The sequence below is a fragment of the Apteryx rowi genome, unplaced genomic scaffold, assembly GCF_003343035.1.
Source record: "Apteryx rowi isolate R43461 unplaced genomic scaffold, aptRow1 scaffold_58, whole genome shotgun sequence".
NCBI lineage: Eukaryota > Metazoa > Chordata > Aves > Apterygiformes > Apterygidae > Apteryx > Apteryx rowi.
Genome location: NW_020450849.1, coordinates 927,870 through 953,222, shown reverse-complemented (window position 1 = coordinate 953,222; position 25,353 = coordinate 927,870). Strand labels below are relative to the sequence as shown.

The following is a 25,353-nucleotide window of genomic DNA, read 5'->3' as shown; positions in this document are numbered from 1 at the left end:
TTGTGACACATTAGCTACAAGACAAAATCATTTTGCTTTAGGGTTCAATAAGCTGCGTAAGCAGTATGTCACAGATTTTTTTGACCTTTTTAGTAAAAATATGCTGGTGGAGCTTTTAGTCTTATTTTTTGTCCTTGGTGCAGCTTCAGAAACAACTAAGATTGATTTTATGTTGCTGTGTGTGCCATGTTTTAGGCAAATATATCAATGCATCTACAGTTACAACTGAAGGAAGAAAATTTAAGAACCCAATTCTGTAACTTCCTTACTCATGCACCTCTGTGCAGTTCTCTGAATGGGCCTGTCCCACAGAAAACAAGTTCCAGGATCAGGGTCCAGGTTCAGGATTCAGAAATTTTATCAAAGAAGGATCACAGCTTAATTTTAATTTTAAAAAGCTAATTTGAAAATAAATAGCTGGCCAAACTGTTACTAAATAGTTGTAAATATGCATTATTACACCATCCAGAGCTGGTTAAATAATATATATTCAGATTTATGGATTGCTTTTTCCACAGAGATGGGAAAAAAAACCACACATGTGAACGTGCTCAGTTGGAAATCAGGGTCTTCGGTGGAGAGGCAGGGCCTGAGGGAGCAGTGGTCTCTGGACCAGAGAACAAACGAGTGCAAATCCCCTCTATCAGTGTGTGTATGAATACATTATATTATCTGTTATTTTGTGGTATTTTTTGTATGTGTGCGTATATAGTTCCACAGCTGAGTCTGTGATGCACACTGCTGGGGCTAATACGTGTCCACAGCTCCTCCGTGCGCCCCTCGTTCTGCCCTGAGGCGACCGTTGGTGTTTGAACGGCGCAGGCACGAGCGGCTCCCGCCTGGCCGGGGGGGGGGAGGGGGAGGGTGCGCGCCGCCGCTCCCTCAGGGGGCGCCCGTGGCGCCGGCGTTGCCGCGGCAACAACGCCGCGCGGCGCCCGGCCTCAACGCCCGCCCCCGCGCGCACCCAGAGGGAGGCCCTCGGGCTCGCGCTTCCTTGGGATTGGCTCACCGCGCCGCGGTGGGCTCCGCCCACCCCCTCCCGCGGCGCCCCGTTCGCCGAGCACGTCCGGGTCAGGCGGCGCGTGCGGGGGGAAGTGGGCGCGCGCGGCGGCCGTTGCGTGCTCGCGGCAGCTCGGCGGGTAGCGCCGTCGCCATCGCCGTCATGTCGCGGGGGTCTATCGAGATCCCGCTCCGGGATACCGACGAGGCGAGTGGGGGCCGGGAGGCGGTGGCGTGGCCTGGTCCCGGGGTGGGGGAGAGGGGGTGCGCTGTGCGGTGCGGGCCGGGGCGCGGGCGTTTGTCGCCGCTCCTCGCTGGGCTGGGGGGAGGGCGGGTATGTCCCTTCCCCGAGCGCTCAGCCCGTCCGGGGTCCCTCGGTGCTTCCCTCTCYCGCAATTACGTGCTTCAGACATCTGCTTTTCTCAGGAGTGAAGTCGCTGCTGGGAGCCGTAGCTGCTCTTTAGTTTGTGCTTTTGCACCTTAGCCTTGTCCAACTAAACCCCCTCCTCAGACTCTGTTTTTTTTCTGACTGCGCTGATTCTTAAACTGCGTGTGTTCCTACATCACCATATTGACGCTGGTGGGAAACTTGGTCTACATAGTAAAGTTGATTCCAGTGTGGTTTTAGCAATATAACATTTCTTACTAATTTAAGGTAACTGGCACAAGTTAGGATTAAATAAATTTAAGAGAAGTATTTGGGAATTCACCCAGTATTAGCAAAGTTTTAAGTTAGATCACCACACAACAGATACTGGCTCAAAACCTTTACTAAGTGTTGAAATGTAGTGGTTATCTGTAGGTTGGAGAATGCTTTTTGTGATCATATGTATTAGCTACTTCTCTGTACTTCAAGAAGTTTCAGTACAACTGTTATTACATGTTTTAAATCTTAAAAGATACTAGTATGTTTTGCTCTCTGTAGGTTACATGTGGGAGGGCTTTTTTTCTATGACAGGAACTTCTTTCCTAGGTTTCAACATGAGTAATTGAAATTGTTACTGGTTTTCGAGTTATGGGTCATAGTACTTGGATTCTGAAGTTCTGGATTAATCACTAAAAATTGCTGAAAATAAAATGCACAGTTTCTTTCTCCTGCCTTTTTAAACTTTCAGCTTTCGCATTTATTTGCTTGTGTTGGCAGTGTCTATTTCTCATGAGTAACTATTTTAGTTTGTAGATTGGGGTTTGCTAGATTTAAGAACATCATTATCTGTCAAACAGGATCTACTGTGCAAGACAAATTCAAGCTAAGAATAACAGTAGTGACAGAAATATTTCCTCTAGTGTGCTCTGATAAGTTTTTCATATTCAAAACTGAAGTCCTTATAAACTGGATTGCTCTAACCCAATCTTTGGAGTAAAAGTCTCTGCATTGGTAACTGAGGGACTTGCCTGAGTGCAGGTGCACCCCTTCCTCACTTTAAAATTGACTAATAATATAGGTAAGCAATATCGAAGGCAACATGATTGAGTAGCAAGTGAACTAACAGGCAGTTAAGTTGTGTCCCCAACCATCCCATTTGGGAATATCTGTTCTTTTTTCCACATTTTGCCTTTCAGAAGAGTAGATTGACCTGTATAGTACTTGCAAAATAATGATTGCATGGTGAAAGTTGTTGACACCGTTTGCTCATGATGACTGTGGTGGTTAATGTTCAGAAATTTAGTCCACTCTTAAGAATGTTTGGCACTTCAATAACCTATTAATTCTCTTGGGCCCAAAGAAGATTTGACAAATAACTTAAAGGCTTTAAGATCAGTCTTGGATATTGATTTCCTGATACCTGATTACTTGAAGACTCTGATTGTATCCTAGATCTCTGTGTTACCTGTAGGAAATGTTTTAAAGATTCAGCAGCTCTTGAAGCGACATGTGTGCAGTCAAGTTGGTTAATTGATTATTAGTTGAACTGCATAAATTTTGAGCCGAAAGTCTTTGGTGAAAGAAGTTGAAATAGCATCTCTGTTTATTCCCCCATACTGGTATCCTAAACATTGTGTTATCTTTTGTTTATGATATTTGTGAGAGGCTGTCACTTTTGTCTTGTGCAAAATAAATTAAATCATCATCTCTTCTTTCTTTGTCAACAACCTTGTTTAGACACAAGGAATTATGTATGTTTTGTTGTCTGAAATGTCCAACATGCTTTGAGCTCAGTGGTAAATAACACGAAAAAAAAAATATATTGTTTGGTTCTAGGTTATTGAGCTTGACTTCGATCAGTTACCTGAGGGGGATGAAGTTATAAGTATACTGAAACAAGAACATACTCAACTGCACATATGGATCGCCTTAGCGGTTAGTATATATTCAAATAATCATTTCTCCTATCTTACTTTTATGACCAGAAATAACTGAATTCTGAGCTGGAACTTAATTAGGCTATTAGGTCACTGATTCTAGGTCAGATATTTTCATTTGCCATATGCACATTAAGTTTTAATTTAATCTTTTTCAGTGCTGCTTAAGGCTCACTTTATTTTTTAAAAATACATAGTTCTTCAGTTTTGCTGCTTTTTTTTATGAAGTGCATAATCAAAGGGCAGTATCTGTACTGTGAAAGGTATGGTGAAATGTGCATAAAGGTAATGAAGTTAAGAGAGGAAAACCAGTTGGTTCTTGGCTTGTAAATAGTTGTAAAACTTGTGTGCATATGAAATAAACAGTGATATGCAGTCATTAGTAAGGGATGGCGGTAGCTTGAGTAATGTTTGTAGAACAAAAATAACCAGCTTTGAGGCGTATCTGAACAGTTCTTTGGAAATGCTGAAAGAAATAAGGAGTTTCCAAATTTCTTGTCCTATGTAGCATTCAAAGTACCTTACACTTTTTTTAGAACTTTCTGAAATACAGCTGGTATATCAAATTTGGACGTGCCAAATCTTGATTTATGATTATGCAATATTACCATTCTCTTTTTACGGATGCTTTAAGTAGCTTAAGACATCACTATGTTGCTTTTCAGCAGAGAGACCTTTTCTTTTTGTAGATTTTTTCATAGATAGCTTAGCGTAGAGTGCTAGGTGTGTGTGTTCAGTTCTGAATATATAATATTCCTGTCTGATATTTATTGTTGTTTAGAACAATTTTAGATTTGGTATGCCATTTTTTCCTGTATGGATTGATAATGCATTTTTGGCAAGAGAACTTATATATTTTTTACTGTAATTAACATGAAGTTGGATTCTGTATTCTAACATACATGGTTGTCAGTAAAAGAGGTGTAGTCACATAGGAGTAATTAAGCATGTAGGTATGCTGCTCTTTCTGTACCATAAATTTATGGGATTGTAGTCATCCTTAAGACTGCTCATCACTTACCTTATTAGTGCGAGACCAAAACATTGAATGAATTCAGAGTTGCTGCTCTAGTAGGCAACTGCTTTGGTCTCATTTAGCATCAACTGAATAATCAGAGGCTGCTATTTTTTGGATARAAGTAACAGATTACTTGTAGAAATAATAAATTGGGATTATGATAGAACATTATTTGCTGATATCAGAATCCCTTTATCTGATTATCCCTGTATATATGTCCTTTTTGGAAGGAGAAGCTGTTTTACACTTAAAATATCAACTTGGTGTGTTAGGTATTCCCTGGAATTATATTGGTTGTTAAAACTGTGTATTTTATAGCTGGAATACTACAAACAAGGAAAAACGGAAGACTTTGTGAAGCTCTTGGAAGCTGCACGCATAGATGGTAACTTGGACTATAGAGACCATGAAAAAGATCAAATGACATGTCTGGATACTCTGGCAGCGTACTATGTACAGCAGGCTCGGAAGGAGAAGAACAAAGATAACAAGAAGGAGCTCATTACACAAGCTACCTTGTTGTATACTATGGCTGACAAAATTATCATGTATGATCAGGTAAAAACAAAATATGTATAAATATTCATACCTGTAAATTATTTACTGATTTTTTTTTAAGTTTAATTTCAGCACATGTTCTCTTATAAATTCAAAACTTGCTTCTAAAGAAAGCAAATATTGTATCACTAAAGGGAAGACAGAAACTGCTCAGGCTTCAAAGTCTGGTAGTATAGTACATGTAAGTAAATCTTGTGAGTATCTGAAATGTGTGCATTGCCACCAGGAATAATTAATTATCTCTAGCTTGGAGCACCGGATATGAATATGTCAGTGACATTTTTTGGTTAGCGTGTGTGGGTTTTTTTGTTACTCTTTTGCTAGATAGCATGTGAATTTTAGAAGTTACTTCTTATTTTCAGTTCCTGCTGCAAGAGAAGTAAATTTATCAGAGAAAGCACTATAGCATATCTGGTTAATCTTTCCTGTGGTCTAATCTTCATATTTTACAAAGATAAATGTAGTGGAAATATATATATATATTTTTTCCTTCATCTAGAATCACTTGTTGGGAAGAGCCTGTTTCTGTCTGCTAGAAGGCGATAAGATGGACCAAGCTGATGCACAATTCCATTTTGTGCTCAACCAATCTCCAAATAATATTCCAGCCCTGCTTGGTATGAATTTACGGGTATTTGTGTTTTAAAAAAAAAAAAAAAAGTCTTTCCAGTTGAATCTGGGAATGGATTATATGTGTAAAATGGGGTGCGTATGTCAATAGAGAGGTGAACAAGACAATAAGGAAGTATCTGTTTTTGACCAGAAATGCATAAAATTGCTTGGAGATTACTTTAGATTTAGGAAGTATATGTAGGGAGGAAAGTCAGGAGAAAGTAGAGTCCTAGCCAGCATCTTCTGACATCTGTGAACTTAAATTCAGCCTAACTACTTGCCTTTCCCTGATGATATCAGTGAAGCTATGTACTCTGTCTAAGGTGAGGATATTTTGAGTAGTGAAGGGTCAGAAGTCTGTAACACCACTGTTTCTCTGTGCTCACTAATGAAGCTAGTCTTAGCAAATATCTTTCCTGGGGACCAGGACAGAAAGAATTAATTCTATTCAGAAAAATGGGAAAATGTAAATTTAATGTATTCCTGTTTTTAATTTGTTTGATATACTTGGCATCATCAAAGATACCAAAATATTTGTAGCTATCTGAATTTTCATCTTTTTTTTTATTTTAATTGTAACTTTTGAAAATCAGTACAGCACAAATCCATGAAATAATGCTCATCAGCTTCTAATTTATAAACAATTTATTTATATTTCTGATTTATTTATAATTTGTATGTTATAACAGGTAAAGCATGCATTTCTTTCAACAAGAAAGATTATAGAGGAGCCCTTGCCTACTACAAGAAAGCATTGCGCACCAATCCAGGATGCCCAGGTAAGATAGAAAGTGTTTGCTAGTGGAAGGGTTTTTGCAGATTTACTCAGGCCTGGAGTTGGTCTTCATAATTCAAATACATGAGGGATTTCTTGTGATCTACATCTGTCACAAAATAAACTCCTAGAAGTGTTCAGAAATCTGACTTGCTTTTTCATTGGTGGAGGAGGTTGTGTTTGAGAAAATGCTTTACATTTTTTCTCATTATTATATTTTAAAGAGGTAATAGTGAATTAGAAGCTGTATATAAGAGAAATTAAAATTGGATAGGAATAAAAAATGCTGTTGGAGAATGTTGCAGAACCTATCTGTGAGGTTTTGGAATAAGGGTTAAAAAAGCTATGTCACATTGTAGTAGCACTAATAATGAAACAAAGGAACATGTTTCAAGAATCAAGATGTAAAATTCTACCTGTATTGCATGATGTGAGTTTTCATTGTGTTGTATGGTTTTTCTCAATTCCAAAGTCTGAGAAAGCTATCAATAACAGCTGTAGATGCTAGGCACATTATTAAAGAATAGTAGTATTTCAGGATACTTCTATAAGGACCATAAATACTCTAAAGTCTCTGGAGGGTTGTGGTATACTTTGCCATAATCCGTCTGAAAAATAATTTATTACAAAGTTAATGCATACTCTGTAATTCTGTAGTTTGGTTTAGCATAAGAATCATTGCTGCAGAACTGAATTTAGAAATGCAAGCTTTATTTTTAACAAAACATCTTTCATTCACCCTTTTCTGCTACCTACACACACACACGCACACATAACCACACGAAATTGATTTTTAAAATGTCTCTGTATTCCTAGTCTGCAGGCAGCCTGAAAGAGCAATATGATGCGAATTCTTTGGATTAGCTCATCTGTGCAGGATCATGGAAATTAGAAGAAGATAAATGGAATCAGTTGATCACTTAAGGAGAAATGTCTAGCTGACTTGTTTATCTGCTTATGTTTTCTGAAGGTTTACTGGTCTCAGCTGAACTTACCTGCCTAATAAATGTTCAGATCTTTCATAACATTTTTTTTAATGCCTTTCTCTATTTTTGAATATGTTTCCATAAAGATAATATTCTATTTGTTTAATATCAGAGTCTTTCAGAGATACAGACCAATGTTCTGGATAGCAGGAAGAAATAAGGTCTTGCTAAACTATTAAGGTTAGATTTGCTGCCAAGTGTGTGAGGCTGCTTTTAAAAACAGCAAATTGTTACATGGCTTTACAGGCTTTGAAGAAGTATTAAAGACACTGTCTCCACATTAGTTGATGTCCAGAATGTAAAACAGTCATAAAGTTGAAAAATTTGGGATTCTGAATGATGTCATCTTGTTCTCTAGCTGAGGTTCGATTAGGTATGGGCCACTGCTTCGTGAAACTGAACAAGTTGGAAAAAGCTCGCTTGGCGTTCAGCAGGGCTCTGGAGCTAAATTCAAAATGCGTAGGGGCTTTGGTTGGACTGGCTGTTCTGGAACTCAATAATAAAGAGGTGGGTCTGACTTAACTAGAAGCCATACTCACTTCACTTTCTTTTTATCTTAAAAGGCAAATTTTTAATGCTTTGAAAGTACTCCAGTTTTTAAAAGGGGTAATTAAATTGTTTCAATCAGTGTCATTATTGAATGATATTATAGATATGTGCTTAAGATGTGAGCAGCACACACTGAATAACTTTCCCCATTGTTGTTAAAAACCTTCAACTTTCATGCTTATTGAGGTGTTAAGTGCAGAAAACTAATGCTAGGTTAACTATTTTAACTAAAATAATAAAACCCCTTGCTCAGATGTGTGAATGCATTTCCAATCACTTAAAAAATGCTGATTTCGAAATCTTACTCTGATGAGCAGTGTATAATAGCCAGCCTTACTCTAGTGTTTTGTGACTCTTTGAAGGCTAGCTGTATCAGTTTGGACTCGGGGTGCTCTGAAAGTCCCCAAATACTTGGAGACCTCACTCGCAATGGCAGGTCTATTCCAGAGCTTCAGGAGTTTTTGGAAAGAGCATCACACTAGTAGCAAGGGCAGGATCAAAGAAGTAGTCTCAGGAGATTAGTCCTGAGCTTTTAGGGCTTTACAGAACATAACTTCAATACTTGTCTGAAAGCCTGTRTTCAAGCTACCTTGGCACATGTGCCACTTTGTTCTTGCCTATTCTTTGGTTTACTGGTTTTAACTAGGTTGATGAAATTACGATAAAGTAGTGATCCTGCCTCCTGGATGTATCACTATATAGTATGGCATAGCTTAGTTGGGATCCAGAGATCTGAGCTAATGAATCTGAGCTAGCTGGAGAAGTTATCGGGGTGGGGAGGAAACGGATGGAACACACACCTTTCTTACATAACTGTGTTGCTAAAATGTCGAGTGTGATCCCAGCATTGCTTTCTAGAGAACGCATAGCTTTCTAGACACTCTCTACTAACAAAAGATCTTTTTAAAAACTGCTTACAGTTTACAAAATCATGGGGGAAAAAAAAAACTTTAGACTTGCATGAATAATTTGGACAAATGCAGTGTGAGTTTTCTTTATTAAAACTGCAGAGTCAACCAAAAATATTCTGAAGTCAGGTCTTAATAAATAATTCCATGAAGAAGAAACTAATGAAACCTGGTATCTTACGTTTTTTCTGAAAAAATTTTTTTTTTTACTCTTTCAACTAAATTCAAGGGGTGAGCTCACTCAGCATCTCTTGCCTTTGGTAGTTAAGCTAATGGTGATAATGATTCAATATTGTTATGATAGCTTTGGAAAAATGGTGCCTTTTTAAACTGAAAACATGTTTTTAGCTGCCTGAAAGACTGCCTTGTGTCTCTTGTGTCTCAACAGCATAAAACCTAATCTGTTCAGTAAGTTAGCTTTCTGCTGGTAATGTGAAGTAAAGCACAGATGTTACATATTACTAGATATCATTTTTGGTGGCAGTGTTGGGAAATAAATACAGATTTAAGATGACTGACTTGTGATAAAAATCTCATGCATGTCCCAAATAGCAATTTTTGTATCAGTTACAGGTTTGAAATTGTGGTTAAGTCAAGTTTGTATCCATGGAAAGCTTCTTTCAAGCTAGAAGTTGTTCAGAAGAGAATAACTTGATGTAATAATTTCCCTATGTAAACACAGCAAACCTGCTGGTTTTTTTTATTTTTATTAGAACTTAAGTTCTAGTAGTTCTTAATTAAATGTCTGAAGTTCTTGGTTAGAATTTGAACATGAGAATATTTTCACTTCTCTGAATGAATCATGTAAAAGGAGGAAGTCTAAGCCAAACAGGAGCTAAGGATATTGAACAGTAGAAAGGCACTTTGCACCCCTGATAGCCTTCCTTTTTAATTATGATCAATAATATGATAAATATCAAAGGAGACCAAGGCAAAGTATTTCTTTTTTTCTAGAAAGTCCTGGTCTGCTTTTCTCCATCCCTGTGTGATGGCTTCATCTCCCATTTTCCATCTGTATGAACCGTGCAGGGGAAAAAATCTTGTTGCTGAATTTGCTTTCTTCTGTGAACCTAGCAAGGACTTTGTCAGAGTTCCTGCAGCTGCCTGGACTGAAGAATAGCTTTGAAGATATTAATATAGCTGTTAAGATGTAGCTGATCCCTGTCAATCTTTCATCTAGGCTGATTCTATCAAGAATGGTGTCCAGCTCCTTTCTCGGGCTTACACAATTGATCCTAGTAATCCAATGGTGCTGAATCACTTGGCTAATCACTTCTTCTTCAAGAAGGTAAGAGGTCTGGAATTTTATGTCAAATATTTGACAGCCTTTGAACAGCAAGGGTTCTTCTGTTAAATTCAGTCTCATTTTGTCAGGCTGAATGGTATATAATATGGAACTGCTTGTATGGCTTATAAGTGTTTCCCAAGAAAGGCAAGAAAAAACACACTTACTTTTTAATTCAAGCTCACCTTGGAGTCCTGAGGGGTTTCTCCCCCTCGCCTCATGTTTTGAAATACGGTACAGAGAAAAGAATAGCAACCAGTAAAACTATATTGGTATTAATTTAGTCTATGCTATAGCTAAAGCTTTCTTGTATTCATCAGCTATCAGTGTTTAAATAGTATTCTTGGCCACAAATAAGGTGAAGTCATTCAAACTTCATGTACTTTTTGCTTTTCAGGATTATGGTAAAGTCCAACACTTGGCTCTTCATGCTTTCCATAATACAGAAGTTGAAGCAATGCAGGCAGAGAGTTGTTACCAGCTGGCTAGGTCTTTTCATGTACAGGTAAGAGGTTATTAAAAGCTCCCTTGAAAATGCACTTTAAAATTCTGTGTTACAAAAGTGCTTACAGCTCTTAACTATGAAAAAATTAAATGCTACTTTTTATTTATTTCTTTTTAATCAGGAAGATTATGATCAAGCTTTCCAATATTATTATCAGGCCACTCAGTTTGCCTCATCCTCTTTTGTACTTCCATTTTTTGGATTGGGTCAAATGTACATTTATCGAGGGGACAAAGAGAACGCATCGCAATGCTTTGAAAAAGTTTTGAAGGCCTATCCTAACAATTATGAGACTATGAAAATCCTTGGATCTCTTTATGCAGCTTCAGAAGACCAGGAGAAACGGGATATTGCAAAGGTGAGTGTTAATTCTGCCAGCATCTTCTTTTTACATCCAAGAATAGAACTTGCTCCTTGAAATCTATCTGTACCATAAGATGCATAAAACTCAGGGTAACTTTACTGTAAATACAGAGTTGCTTGTGCATTGAGATTATTTAACATTGGTTGTCATCACAAATGCTCTTAACTGTGGAGAGTTACAACTTCTGGTTAGTTCTAGGGCTATTGCTAGGCTCTAGATAAAGGAACTTCAGGAATTTAAAGGAGCTTCAGCCTCACATTTGTATTTGGTACTATGAAAAGGGAAGAATTCTTCCCATATATGTACAAATTCTGTGAGAGTGACAAGTTAACTAGAGATTTCCTGAAGATGCTTGTCATCTTAGCTTAAATCTGGAAGAACAGTGGGGTGCTTCCCTAAAATGTTAAGCCTGTGTTGCATTCTACAGAAAATATAGTAGTGAGGGAAAAGAAACTAATACAATTTTTGTGACCAAGCTTTAGTCAGTCATGCAGATAGTCAGGATATTTTCTTTTGCAGAAGACAATATGGTGAATCTTTCTAATGTAGAGGTTAAAACCATAGCTCTTTTCTTTGAGGTTTGTTTTAACAATTCACGCGTCCACAAAGAGATGTAATTATTTTCTGCTGTTTCTCAGGGTCATTTGAAGAAAGTCACAGAACAATATCCAGATGATGTAGAAGCATGGATTGAACTAGCACAAATTCTAGAACAGACTGATATACAGGTATTATTAATATACAGTGGGTGAAATGTACGTGTGTATTTAGTCAGAGTGCGTAGAATTCTTCCTCTTATTTTCTTTCATCCACATTCTTTTTCTTTGTAAAGGGTGCACTGTCAGCCTATGGAACAGCCACGCGCATTCTGCAAGAGAAGGTGCAGGCTGATGTCCCACCTGAGATTCTGAATAATGTGGGTGCTCTGCACTTCAGACTTGGAAACCTAGGAGAAGCCAAGGTATGTAATTATTCAGAGTCTGAATTGAGTTTCTTGATCACCCAGAAGTTTTCCATTAAGAATATTCTGGAGTGCTTTATTCCTTTTTTCTTTTTATACTTTAGAAATATTTTTTGGCATCACTGGATCGTGCAAAAGCAGAAGCTGAACATGATGAGCATTATTACAATGCTATCTCTGTAACAACGTCCTATAACCTTGCCAGACTATATGAGGCGATGTGTGAATTTCATGAAGCGGAAAAGCTGTATAAAAACATTTTAAGAGAACATCCTAATTACGTTGATTGTAAGAAGTGTTTGGTATTTTAGTTCAATAGTCCTCCTTAAAATACCAAAAATCTTCCCATTTAGAGTGTTTTCTGGTCTCCTTATATCTGTCTTCACCTCTTTTCATAGTAGTTTTGGGGCCTCTTTGCCCACCCTCCATTTTCCCTTATACTCCAACCTGAAGCCTCCCAAGTATTGGTAATTCATACTGTACTCCAAACTCCAGCAAAACTGTCTTGTCTATATTTGTATGCCTTTTCTCTCTTGCCCTCCACCCCTCACCAAAGCCCTATCACCTTGCAACTCAGGTGCAGGCAAGGCCATCCCCTTGATATGCCCAACCTCTGTAGCTTTACCTGGCTGCATCAGTAGAAAGAGACACATTGGGAGAATGACTTTATCTTAGACCTTGGCCTTGTTCCAGGGAAGAGCAGCTGTTGAGGGTGTTGATGCAGCTGCTAGGGTACATCCTGGTTTGGGATTTTTTGTTTGTTTTTTGGTGGGTGGGAAGCAGCGGGGGTGGTTCTTCCTCACTCTATTCTTCCTCTTGCCCCCAAGCAGCTGACCTGTGATATTTGCTGCAAAGGAAAGGAGGTCGCCTTTGCTCAGCCAGCTGCAGCACACAGAGCATGCCCCAGCCTGACTAGAGCCTTTGCCCTGCTTGTCTACCATGGCCACTTGGTCAAGCTAACCAATAGTCTTCCTAAGGCCTGCAGAGGAGGGAGAGCTATTTAAGGTGGAGGAAGCAAACTTATGTAACTGATGTATCCTTCTTTCTCTGAGGTTTCTCGGTTGTCTGTAGCTTATGAAGCCAGTTAAAAGCATTTAAATTATTTTAGAATAAAATCTGCAACTTGTAAATCATCACTGTGGATGGAACTTTCTCTTTACATAGTGTGTCTCATTGTGAATAGAATATGAAAGGTGTCTTAATGCTTGCTGTCCTGAGCAGATCAAGAAAAAGATTGCTTTTGAAATTAATGCATGGCCAATTTTTTTTTCTTGTTTGAGATGACTTTAAACTGTTTCCTGATTTCTTTTATTTATTTATTTATTTATTTTTCTTCAAGGCTACTTGCGCTTGGGAGCTATGGCTAGAGATAAAGGAAATTTTTATGAGGCTTCTGATTGGTTTAAAGAAGCACTTCAGATAAATCAGGTTTGTAACCCTTTAAGTGTTTTAAGTTAAAACACTTGAAATTCTAACTTAGACTTTCAGTTTTATTAACCTTGTGTTGCGGTTTATTTTGTTTATTCACATCAAGAGGTGAAGAGAATAGTACTGTAATCTGCTTTGATTTTTTTTCTTTGTACTTCAAATGGAATTTTATTTAAAAAGCAAAACAAAACAACACCCCCCCCCCCAACATTTTATACTTGAAAAAGTAACTTTGCAAGGGAAAACTGTGCTTTTCAACTTACAATGAATTTCTGTTCAGGACCATCCAGATGCTTGGTCTCTAATTGGTAATCTTCATTTGGCTAAACAAGAGTGGGGTCCAGGACAGAAGAAATTTGAAAGAATATTGAAACAACCTTCCACACAAAATGATACTTACTCCATGCTGGCTCTTGGCAATGTCTGGTTGCAGACTCTGCATCAACCCACAAGGGACAGAGAAAAGGTAATGTGCATCTCTCTGCAGTGTGTGTGGCTTTATGGTATGCTGTCATCTACTCAGTAGTTTTCATGTTGCCTATTTGGCATGTTATAGTCCATAAAAATATTGAGTAGATCTTGTAATTACCCCATTACAGAAACGATCAATTGTTCTATTTCTTTCTACAGGAAAAGCGTCATCAAGACCGTGCATTAGCAATCTACAAGCAAGTACTCAGAAATGATCCAAAGAATTTGTATGCTGCCAATGGCATAGGTGAATATTAGACTCTGATTTTTCCTTATGTCAGAGATGATGATATTCGCATGTTTCATACTTTAGTATATACAGTATTGTTTTTTGCAGGACCTGCCCGCTATGTAGTGAAGCAGATAAAACAATAGCTTTCATATAACAGCTGTGTTGCTCAGCTGTTAATGGGGCACTTGATTCAGGCAGTATTCTGTTTCCTTTAGAGGAGTGCATAGTATGTGAACCTGGAAGTTTACACTGTACATATTACTTTCCCCTCAGGAGCTGTCTTGGCACATAAAGGATATTTCCGTGAAGCTCGTGATGTTTTTGCCCAAGTGAGAGAGGCAACAGCAGATATCAGTGACGTGTGGCTGAATTTGGCACATATCTATGTAGAACAGAAACAATACATCAGTGCTGTGCAGATGGTAACCTCTCTAGATTGAACTATATAATATGTTGAGTTAGATGAGTTCTGTATGTTTCTCTGCTGTCATTGTTAGCTGCTAAGATTCTGAATAATATTTCATGAGTTACAGGTCTGTTTCTAGTATAGTATTGGCTGTCAAGTCTGGATTTAGAAACAAACTGTCAAATTCGGATAAGGAGTAACAAAGCACCTACCAGCTTATACGCTTATTTTCTGTAGCAGAGTTAACATGCAAGTGGATGAGAATTTTGGTCTTGGAAGGCATTTTTAGTCAGAGAGCTTTCAGTTGGTATAGTTTACTGTATGTCATTTACATTCAGATGTTAAGTGAAGTAAGTAAATGTGATTTGCTGTTGGGATTTTTTTAATAGCAACATTTCCTATTTTTGGTTGTGCAGATGATTGCATAAATAATCTCACATAATCAGAGCTATCTGGAGAGCTGACTTTATCATGATTTCTCTCACCACAGTTGAAATCACAGGATAATTTATGTTGGAAGGGGCATCCTAGAGTTCATCCAGTTCAACTGACTCAACCAAGGTTACTTCTAAGTTTGAGTCAATTAATAACCTGGTCTGTCTCAATTGACCCAATTAGTTGATCAAAAGCATACAAGTAAGTGGGGAAAAAATTGCATATGTTTGACAGGAGGGAAGCTCAGAACAAACTTGTTTTAGTAAAATTTAATCCACATGGAGGCTCAAAAATACATAATTCAGAGCCATCTTTTTGAGATGATTATGAGGAAAAGATAATGGGCCTTCATATATGATCAAAACCTCAGTATCTGCTATCCTCCACTGAACTACTGTTAAAAGGCTGTGATAACACGATTTGAGTCATTCTGTTGTGTATGAATGGAGTCTGGTATCTTCTTTAACACCTTAGGTGTTTTTATTGACAAGAAAACTAATGAAAATCTATTTTTAACAATTGTGTAAGCAATGCATGAGCACTGAATTACTATGGGAAACTGGGTGTCACTTTCACCTGTGATTTGTCAGGAAAATATTGTACTCCTTTGCTAATATATTTAAGTAAAGCTGTTAGTAGAAAAGGGTTTATTCACTTGAGGGGTTTTATTGTTCTCTGAGTTCTGCTACGCAGTCAGTATAAGCCACAATCTGAAATACAATGTATTGGACTCAAAGGAGAGATGAAATGGATTTAATCGCCTAGCTTACTGCAGTCACAATAATTACTCTAGTGAATTCTCTACAATAAAGCATACAAATCTGAAGCAAAATTGTCCTAAATATGAAATCTTTAAAGGTGAGTGAAAATTGGACACCTATAACACAATGCAATCCAAGAGTATTGACTGGCATTACAGTACAGTTCCTGTATTTGAGATGAAATTAAAAGTAGCTTTGTATTTCTTATTTTAGAGGTTTGGAAACGATGAAAGATTTCTTGAGAAAAGAGTATGGCAAACAAAAGGAGATTGTTACTGAAAAGTAAAAGCATCGTAACTGTGTGAAGCTTAAATTCTAGGCCCATTAAACCTATAGAAACAAATGTTCTTGTACACTTTAGAACAGCTAGTTATCCCTTGTCATGCCAAGTTATTCAGTTTGGTGGACAGAACTAATTTGACACTGAGTTACTTTAAATGTGTGTGTATTTTTGTAACTAGTTGCATCAAATTTCATACTGCAGAGAATAGTGTGTGCTCTTAAAATGAATCTTGCCTGGTGTTCTTTGTTATAATAGATGGCACTTGCAAAGTATCCTCTTTATTTAAAGACCTAGAGAGCCTTCTGGAGCCAGTTTTCAGAAAAAATCGGGTACTTGCCATGGGATAGCAGAAATGAATTTCTGATCAGTGAAAAGAAATACTGAGGCATCCATGTAGAATGATACACTTATTTAAAAAACAAAAAGCACATTAGCAGTAATGCTTTCCAGGAATAGAAGAATTTGCTTGAGTTAGCTATAAAAAAATAACTAATCATTGTCACTTCTTAATTTGATTTCTCCATTTCAGTATGAAAACTGCCTCAGAAAGTTCTATAAGCATCAAAATACAGAAGTATTGTTGTATTTGGCCCGGGCCCTCTTCAAATGTGGCAAATTACAGGAATGCAAACAAACTCTGTTAAAGGTATGAATACATAACATCATATATTACAGAAAAAAATTACTGTAAATTGATGCATGTTTGTGTGTCTCTTTCTATACAATCGTCTGTAATTGAAACAGTGGTGCTCACTGTCTGTAGGTCACCTCAGTATACCTGTGTGGGACATTGTAGTTTATCTTTAAAATGTGCTTTTCATTAACAGGCCAGACATGTAGCGCCAAGTGATACAGTCCTTATGTTTAATGTGGCTTTAGTGCTGCAAAGACTAGCTACCTCTGTCCTGAAAGATGAAAAAAGCAATCTAAAGGAGGTGCTTAATGCTGTGAAAGAACTGGAGTTAGCTCACAGGTAAAGCTGTCTTATTTCTAATCATTATATTTTTGGTGTTTCCTTACAGTAAATTGTGCAGTATAAGTCACAAATTCTGATTAGGAGAGTGTCTCCTATGAAACAGTGTGTCTAATTCTAGACTTCCTAATGGTATAACAAAGAGTGGTCCTCACAAAATATTCAGACCTTTCTCTGGAGCCAGTTTTATTTGGCCAAGTGGCCCATACATATTTCCTCAAGGATTCTGTATTATTATTACCAAGAGGTACTACTTCCTGGAAGATCATAGTTGGAGAAAATGTAGTAAATACTCTCCTCATCTAAAATGTTCATTTTTGTGAAGTTTTCTTCCAAAACAATCTACAGAATTTAAACTTGAATCTCAAAATCAAATCTGCTTATTTCGTATACATGCCTGGTTGATGACTAGTAACTCTTGAAAACTAATTGTGCCCTCTAGTAGGCAAGCAAAGCCTAAGCACTTGTGTAACTTTAGAACAGAAGCTGTTTCTTAAGCTTGTTCAAGATCTTTTAGTTCTCTAAAAACCAAAAAAATTGTCTTTTATGGAAAGAAAATGGCATAGTTTCATCTAATCAAATTGTCACCATCTTTGAGCAGAAAGTTTTCCTTACTATAGCGCTTTTGAGTCTTAATCCTCCTTGTAGGTAACGTTGATGTAGTTGGTGCTTGCTTATGCATTCCAAGCTCTGCTCTTATATCCAGGATAGATGTCTTTCAAATGTTTATAGTGATGGGAATTATATGGCCTGAGATCAGCTCTTCATTTTCTTTGGTACCCATAATAATTCACTGTAGTATTGACCAAAACATATCCTCGGTGCAAAGGTTTTTAAGTTATTTTTTTCAACCAAAAAAAAGCCTTTCATACAAGTGAGCACTTAGCAAATCTAGTGCTGTACATAATGCAGATTATACATTCAAAAACAAATTTTAACTTACAAGTTCAGTTAGAAGCTTGTTACTTACTTTKAGAAAGTTGCATGAAAGCTTTTATTTGGTACCCATTTACTGAGAATTCAGATGTCTGTCATATTTAACTTCTGAAAAATATTTTCTGTAAGCTTAAAGTTGAGGGAGGAGTTGTTTTCTTTAGATGCTCAAGAATTTGAGTTCAGTGTAGCACAAAAACATTTATATTAAAAATCTTTCTGTGATGGAATGTGGGAAGAAACGGTGGCAACCTTGAAATAGTTGGGAGGTCCTTTTCCTGTAAACGGATTGGAGAAACTGGTTTTAAAACATTGATCATCCTAGCTTACCTGCCTGATTGGAGGTATATTGTATCTGCAAGTGCCTGTAAAGTAGGTTAGGGTGGCTGTTCTGGAAGAATTTAAAAAATAACTTTGTTTCTTCCCCTTCTTATGCTGGTTTCAAGTATTTAAGCTGTGATAGATTCAGAATAAATCTAATGGGGTTAGCAGTCTACTTACTGCCAGGAACCAGTGCATCAAGGAGTAAAATTCCTGCCTGTTGTCAGCAGAGGCCTTGAGGATTAAACTAAGCAATGCTAGGAGAAGAATCTGAATTTGGTAACCAGTCTTTCCTGAATCCTGATAAATTTATTAGGAGATGGAGAAAGGATTTTCAGAAATTCCTTTGCTAGACCTCTGTTTTTGAGCTCTGACTCCTAGTTATGAGGATTAAGGTATATGGAAGTGATCTAATGTTTTTGTTTTCTAGGAAACAAGAATTGTCTAGTACAGCAGCACTTATGCGAAAACTTTGTATTGCAGATGATGCACTGAAACCTACTTACTTAGAAAAATAATTTGTTTTATTTAAACTAACTGTTAAATTATACAGAATTTATGAGTGTTTGACCAAACATCTGCCTAGTGAGTAGTTTGTTGGATGCACTGTTGGTTCTTCTGGGACTTAATTCTAACTCTGTTGAACAGTTTATGACATGATGAAACTGAGCTGTATAATTATGATATTCTTTTATATTGGGATAAATCAGGATGAAATCTCTGAAGTCTTTTTAGAATTCTTCTGGGTAATTGTTCACTTCTAGAGTGAGGTTCCGTCTTCTGTTGAGTTTTGGAGGACTGTTTGTTTTAACTCAGATACAAATGCTTAATTTTAAGACAAAATTATAATAAATACATGGGTAATGCCATTTCTGTTTGGTTTTGTTTGTTGTTTTCCTACCAGGTACTTCAGTTACTTAAGTAAAGTAGGTGATAAAATGAGATTTGATTTGGCGCTTGCTGCTACGGAAGCCAGGTAAAAATAAAAATAAAAAATCAGATTTCAAATGGAATATTTTTGTTTTTTTCCAGAATAAAACTGGACTCCAAAACTTGAGCTGTCCATTTCTTACAAAAATAGAAATGCAAGTTTGGGGTTACTCCCTATTACCATTTTACTCTTTTCATTTCTTCACTTTCTAATATTTTTGCGTAACTCAAAGTATGATGTCTGCCATCAGCTGGAGTCAGCAAAACTTTAGCTGCTTTAATAGCAAATTTTCGGTTAAAGAGAGTGAGACGAAGTTTTATTTAAAGAGCTTTTCTAGCTCTTACTGTTTTGGCTTTAAAGATAAAATCTAAGAACAGATTTGCTTTTGCTGAGATTTGAGGTAGCTCACAGGGGACTAGAGGGAGTCAATTATCTGAAACTTGAAGAAATTATGTTATGCAGAATCCAGTCTGCTTTAACTTTTGCTCAGGGTAACATGTTCGTATGCAGGCCTGTTTAAATAAGTTTCCCTGTGAGCTTATCTAGTTTCTAGATTTTCACTCAATACATACTATTTTATTTATAGCACATTCTTAAATTTTTCATAGTCATGTACAAATAACACCTACTGGCCATAATGCACTATACATCTTAAATGATTATCATTAAAAGCACTTTGTACTGAGAAGAATTTTAATCTTGGTATTAAAAGAAATGTCATTGTAACATTAAGTTAGAAAGGGTTATTGAAAGCACCTTGCTTTAATATTTCATGAGACTTGAGCGCTTTATGCAACCTTAGCTCCGATGTAGGGGTTTCTGTGGGTTTCTTTGGATGGAATAACTGCCTTTCTGATTAGGTTTATTAATAAGTTCTGATTTAAGTTGTCCTTATTAACCATATTTCTGAACCTGTCCAGATGATTTGAGATAAATCCTCTTATGTTTATAATTTTTTTATGTATATGAATTAGTTAAATGTTAAGAGTGAAACAACATGTTCAGAAAAAGTATATTGCAATTTAAAGATAAATTAGCTTACTAGAAGGTGCTTTAGTTTGCTCAAAAATCTATAGTATTCTAATCTTCAATTATACTATTTCAGGTAGCCTGTTTTTGTCACTGATACAAACATGTAGGGGTGGGATGCATGATTTTTATAAAACTGTTTCTCCTTGTAGTATGTGCCTGCCATCTTCCTTTACTTGAAAACATTGAATCTTGTAGGCAATGCTCTGACTTACTGAGCCAAGCCCAGTATCATGTGGCTCGGGCACGCAAACAGGATGAAGAAGAGAGAGAACTGCGTGCCAAGCAAGAGCAAGAAAAGGAGCTGCTTCGCCAAAAACTACTTAAAGAACAGGTTTTACTCTGATACATTCTGCGTTCATGGTTTTTAATGAAGTATATGTGTGCCCCTATTGTTCTGTGATGGTACCTGATGGTACTGATAAAATATCTAGTAGTTATGTTTCTTGGATATAAGAAGTGCTGGCAGAAAATGTTATAGCTAACAGGTAGTATTCATTCTTTCTTCCGCGTAGCTGCTTTTTTTTTTTTTTAATGAGATAAAATTGGTGCCCCCGGAAGATCTGTCATCAGACTTCTGTACTGGCAGGCTGGAGGAAAAAGCACTTGGTGCAACTCAGAACAGTTCTTTAGGCCTTTTGCCTACTTCAGCATAGGCTGGTAGAAAACTCCTTTGCTATTTGGCTGTTCTGCTATAACATAAACTTCCAGAAGTCGATTTTCCAGTTTTTTGTCAACAAATAATTTACATGTCTGGAATTATAATCCTAGAGACACTATAGAGTAGTAATGATTAGTTTTCTCTCTGTTTCAGGAAGAGAAGCGTCTAAGAGAAAAAGAAGAACAGAAGAAACTTCTGGAACAAAGAGCTCAATATGTGGAGAAGACCAAGAATATTCTGATGTTCACTGGTGAAGTAGAAGGATCAAAGGAGAAAAAACGTGGTGGTGGTGGAGGAAGGGTAAAACAAATTACTATTATTATTATTATTATTATTATTTTTTTATTCCTTCCTTCTCCCTGCCTTCATTTTCCCATTTCGGATATTATCTCTGGGAGTAACATAAGCTATTAATTTCAAGCCCCTCAGCTCCGCTTTGTGAAATCACACAGATGTAATACTCAAATGTAAAAATTGGAAGCTAACCCTTAAAGATTCTAAACGAGGTGGCATTACCACAATCTGTTTTATTCAGTTTTCAAATAAGGAGATTATTTTCTTATGTTCAGATTTGGAATTGGTGTCTTGATATCAGTCTAGAGATTATGGGAAAGTTGGCACACAGCGGTCTATGTTTTCATGTCTTACAAAATGTGTTGAGATAAATTTATTTGGACTTGTTTTCTGGTAGCTTTTACTGGAATATGAATAATAGACTATATTGTGGGACTTTAATTTATTACAGCGTTCCAAAAAAGGAGCAGGGGAATTTGATGAGTTTGTCAATGATGACAGTGATGAAGATCTACCCATGTCTAGAAAGAAAAAGAAGAGGAAGGGCAGTGGTAGTGAACAAGATGGGGAAGAAGAGGAGGGAGAGAGAAAGAAGAAGAAGAGGAGGAGGTAACTGATACTTTATACTTTCCAGAGTAATATCTTTTAAGTTTTTTTCTCATGCAGTCTTTCATAAGAGCTTAAAAAATGAGCAGTTGATAAGAGGTCACATAAGTGTTATAATGTGTACGTATGAATAAAAATTAAATAGCCCCTATGCAAGAAGAGTATGAATAACACTTGATCAACTAGACGTTACTTGAGATAATGATAAATGTTAAGTTTTTTGCAATGATATGCTTTACATGCTATAAAATACGACTCTGTTTAAGACCCCAGAAAGCAGAAGAGGGGAGTGATGATGAAGAGCATGAAAATGGTCCAAGACCTAAAAAACGACGTCCACCCAAAGCAGAGAAGAAGAAGGCTGTAAGTTAAACACTGAATAATGGCTTGATGTTTTTTTGAATGTGTATTTGGACTTCAGCATTACATTATTCAAGAGAGCTTTATTAATGTTGAAAATCACAACAAAGCTTATTTTAGCAAACTGCTTTTGGGCTTATTTTTGTCCTCCCCTGTTGCTATAGCTGCTTTAAGGATGAAAAGGATGTTTCTGAAGCCATCCACAATAAGTAATAGTAAATGTTAAATTTTGATCCCGTTTAGAGCAACTGTTAGAAGCATGCCTAGTTTTCTGTATTTGTCCCTACCTTTGGCCTCTATACCTTAAACAGCCACATGAACAAGCAACCCTTTGTGATGTGTTTTTTTTTTTTTTTTCCCTCCTCCCTTTGCAGCCCAAACCAGAGCGTCTGCCTCCTTCAATGAAAGGAAAGATCAAATCAAAAGCCATAATTTCATCTAGTGATGATTCTTCTGATGAGGATAAACTCAAAATTGCTGATGATGGGTATGAACCTTTTTTTAACTTTGTACATACTAAAGTGTCAGTGCACACATGCAAGAGAAACTAGTGTTGTCTTTCATACGTTTGAAATCCTCTTCCTTTTCATAATTCTGGAAGCATATGTGATCTTGGTGCCCAGTCTGAATAAAATGATTTTAAGTATATCAAGCAGCTGCATCATGCTGATGCATTATTAAGTATTTACTCGATAAAATTTTCTTAAATTTACATATGCTGCGACTTTCTCAACTTACAGACCTGATGAGTTCTTCTCTAAATATTTAAATTATTGTTAAAAATTCAGCACTTGCTGTAGTATGAAATACTGTGCCATGGAAACAAAGCATGAACTTCTTGAGTCTCGGTCATAAGGAGTCACTTTTTTATCCTTCTGGTATTGCTTGGACTGAAGCTTCTCCCTCTTATGTTTCAAAGATATCATACTAAGTTTATGCTCTTAATCCCGTATTTGGTCTTTTCTTTTACCTGATAGTCCATATGGTCTCGCCAAATCATTCTGATTAGCCTTATCATTTTGATAATGCTAGCATTTCTGAGATCCTGGTGTCCCATTTTATTTTTAAGCAAGGGATATCATCTTTTAATAAGATGCTTTTTTTTTTTTCCTCCTTTCTTTTTTTTATTTCCCTGCCTACAGACATGCCAGGATTAGCAACAGTGATTCAGAAGATGGGGAACAGCAACACAGTAAACGCATTGTTTCTGACAGCGATTCTGATAACAGAAACAAATCCGGTAGTGAGGCAGGTAGCCCAAGGAGGTCCAGTGTCCACCCATCCGATGAAGATTCTGACAGTGACAGGTCAGCCAGAAAAAGGAGGCGGTCGGATTCAGAACAGTCCGACAATGAGTCTGTGCAGTCGGGGAGAAGCCGTTCTGGTGGTTCAGAAAACGAATCTCACCCAGCTTCTCACAGTGCTGACTCGGACAGAGATTCTGAGAGAGGATCTGACAATGAGGGTTCCGGCAGGGGATCTGGCAATGAATCTGAACCAGAAGGATCCAACAATGATGGGTCTGAAGGTGGCTCAGATGACAGTGATTAGATCTAAATTACAGACCATCTTTTTAAAATGTTCATGTAAATATGTTTCAGTTATAGGGAAAATCCAATTTTTATATTTGAAAACTGTGATTTAAAAAATAATAATGTTTTAGTAAACTGTTGTGAAACCTTCTTCCTGTGATTCTTTCTATTAGTAACTAATGGATGTTTCTAAGTTGGCTTATGGTGTAGTCTTAAATTGAAACTGCTGTAGATGAAGAACAGAAACCCTGTACTATAATCATCATACCAAGGATAGAATGCATGTAAAAACTATGGAACATTATATCTTTGTTTAGATGGTTCCAGTGTGGCTAAAATTGTGTGTTCTGTGTTTATACATGCAAAAAAAGCATAGATAGATCTTCAAAATGTATTACGAAATGGTACAAAGAGCTTTGGGTATTTATATTATTCTGAATAAAGATCAGTAGGGAGGTTTTTTTTCTTTCTATTAAAGAATAGATTTACCATGATGCAACTTCTTATGTTTTCAAGACTTTGTTCTTTTTCCTCTGTTCTTGTGGTAAATCAGGTGAGAAGATGCAGATATTAAAGAAATTTGTAAAGTAACAATACAGATGTAGATAAAATATTTAAATTGGCAGGTAAAAAAATGTAGAGAATTCAATATTACTTGATAAAGCTGCCAATGTCGCAATAAACTATTACTACTCATTTGCTTTGAGTGATTTATTTTACTCCTTAAAAGATAGAAGCAGAAAACCTGAAAATGTTAAACTTGACAACAGGATGTGTTTTGAGCAAGTAACTTTAACTTGATTTTTAGCTTGGTACATGTCTGTTGGAATTAAGTCCTTTCACATTCTGCTTTCATGAACAAAAACAATTGCTGTATTATATTGCAGACTCTTAACGGGAATCTGAATTCTCTTTACAATTGTCTTTCCCTGAAGTCGTGGAAAACTAGTCTTTTGCACCAGTCCAAAAGAGTTTTGATTTTTCTGACTTCGTTCATTAGAAATCAAGTCCAATATAAGCTAAGCATTTGCTCAGATTATGGAGACCCAGCTAGTATATTGCTACTGTTGTTTAATAGACTGTATAGCCAAAACCATGCTCTTTTGTTTTTAAAAAGTCTAGATACTAACTGAAAGATGTTTCCCATGTTGCTATTTCTGGTTTGTTGTGAGCTTTAGCTGCTCTCATTGTGTATGTTTTGTCATATGTTTATGGGTTGTTGGTAACCATAGCAGACAAAGTAGAATGTAAAACAGTTGAGACATCTTTTTCCTGGCTCAGTTTGGTATCAAGTGTGTGTATGTGGTCTTACCTAAAACTTACATGCTTGGTAACATCAAGAGTAGAAGAATAGAGCAATATGTATTAAAGCAAACCTGAATATTCAATTGTCCTGTTGTTGAAGATGTACAGGCACTTAGGTAGAAGATTTGCCACACAGTAAGACTGGAACTGAAGTAGCTTTGAAAGCATATGCTTGAGGAACATCTATGGCCATTGTAGGAAATGATGCTTTTACCAAGAAAGAGTGTCATGAGCTGGGTGCTCATCTCTATTAGAATCTGAAGGCAGCAGTGGATAGATTAGCTTTGTACTCTTGATGCCAAGCTACTGCTTCACTTTTGAAGTTGTGAAGTAGCAAGCACAAGGAAGTGAATGCAACTAAAGAAAACTAACACCAGCAAGGTGAAACAAATGGAGCATTAGTAACACTGGCAAGCATGTGAGAGTTACCAGCTTTTGACAATAGGAAAATTGAAGTGTATAGCACTTACAGAACCCAGCAAGTCCTTACGGGGGATCTTAAAAACTTATTTCTGCCTCAAATACATCTTCACTGTCATAGCCTTTACTATCATGTTACAGATGGTAT

General features: G+C 36.9%; 1 protein-coding gene across 2 annotated transcripts; it reads left to right on the top strand.

Moving 5' to 3' along the window:
- The first annotated feature begins 1,082 nt into the window (after positions 1-1,082).
- Positions 1,083-24,176, top strand: CTR9 (CTR9 homolog, Paf1/RNA polymerase II complex component). 2 transcript variants are annotated; one of them, XM_026082491.1, is made up of 25 exons: positions 1,083-1,207; positions 3,203-3,301; positions 4,640-4,879; positions 5,379-5,496; positions 6,181-6,270; positions 7,611-7,759; positions 9,890-9,997; positions 10,392-10,499; positions 10,621-10,857; positions 11,502-11,591; positions 11,696-11,824; positions 11,929-12,112; positions 13,164-13,252; positions 13,533-13,718; positions 13,883-13,970; positions 14,229-14,377; positions 16,370-16,486; positions 16,668-16,813; positions 18,972-19,043; positions 20,226-20,361; positions 20,842-20,988; positions 21,434-21,591; positions 21,855-21,951; positions 22,323-22,435; positions 23,091-24,176. In XM_026082491.1, the coding sequence occupies exons 1-25, from the start codon at positions 1,163-1,165 to the stop codon at positions 23,497-23,499; spliced, it is 3,504 nt and encodes a 1,167-aa protein (XP_025938276.1). In that variant the 5' UTR covers positions 1,083-1,162; the 3' UTR covers positions 23,500-24,176. The 2 variants fall into 2 exon arrangements, with proteins under 2 accessions (XP_025938276.1, XP_025938277.1); XM_026082492.1 differs by lacking the exons at positions 1,083-1,207; positions 3,203-3,301; positions 7,611-7,759 and having other exon boundaries at positions 4,790-4,879.
- The last annotated feature ends 1,177 nt before the right edge of the window (positions 24,177-25,353 follow it).

Coding starts and splice junctions, on each gene's coding strand:
- CTR9 (XM_026082491.1), top strand. CDS start 1,163: ATGTCGCGGGGGTCTATCGAGATCCCGCTCCGGGATACCGACGAG. Junction 11,592..11,695: donor TAGAACAGACTGATATACAG/GTATTATTAATA, acceptor TTCTTTGTAAAG/GGTGCACTGTCAGCCTATGG. Junction 13,719..13,882: donor CCACAAGGGACAGAGAAAAG/GTAATGTGCATC, acceptor TTCTTTCTACAG/GAAAAGCGTCATCAAGACCG.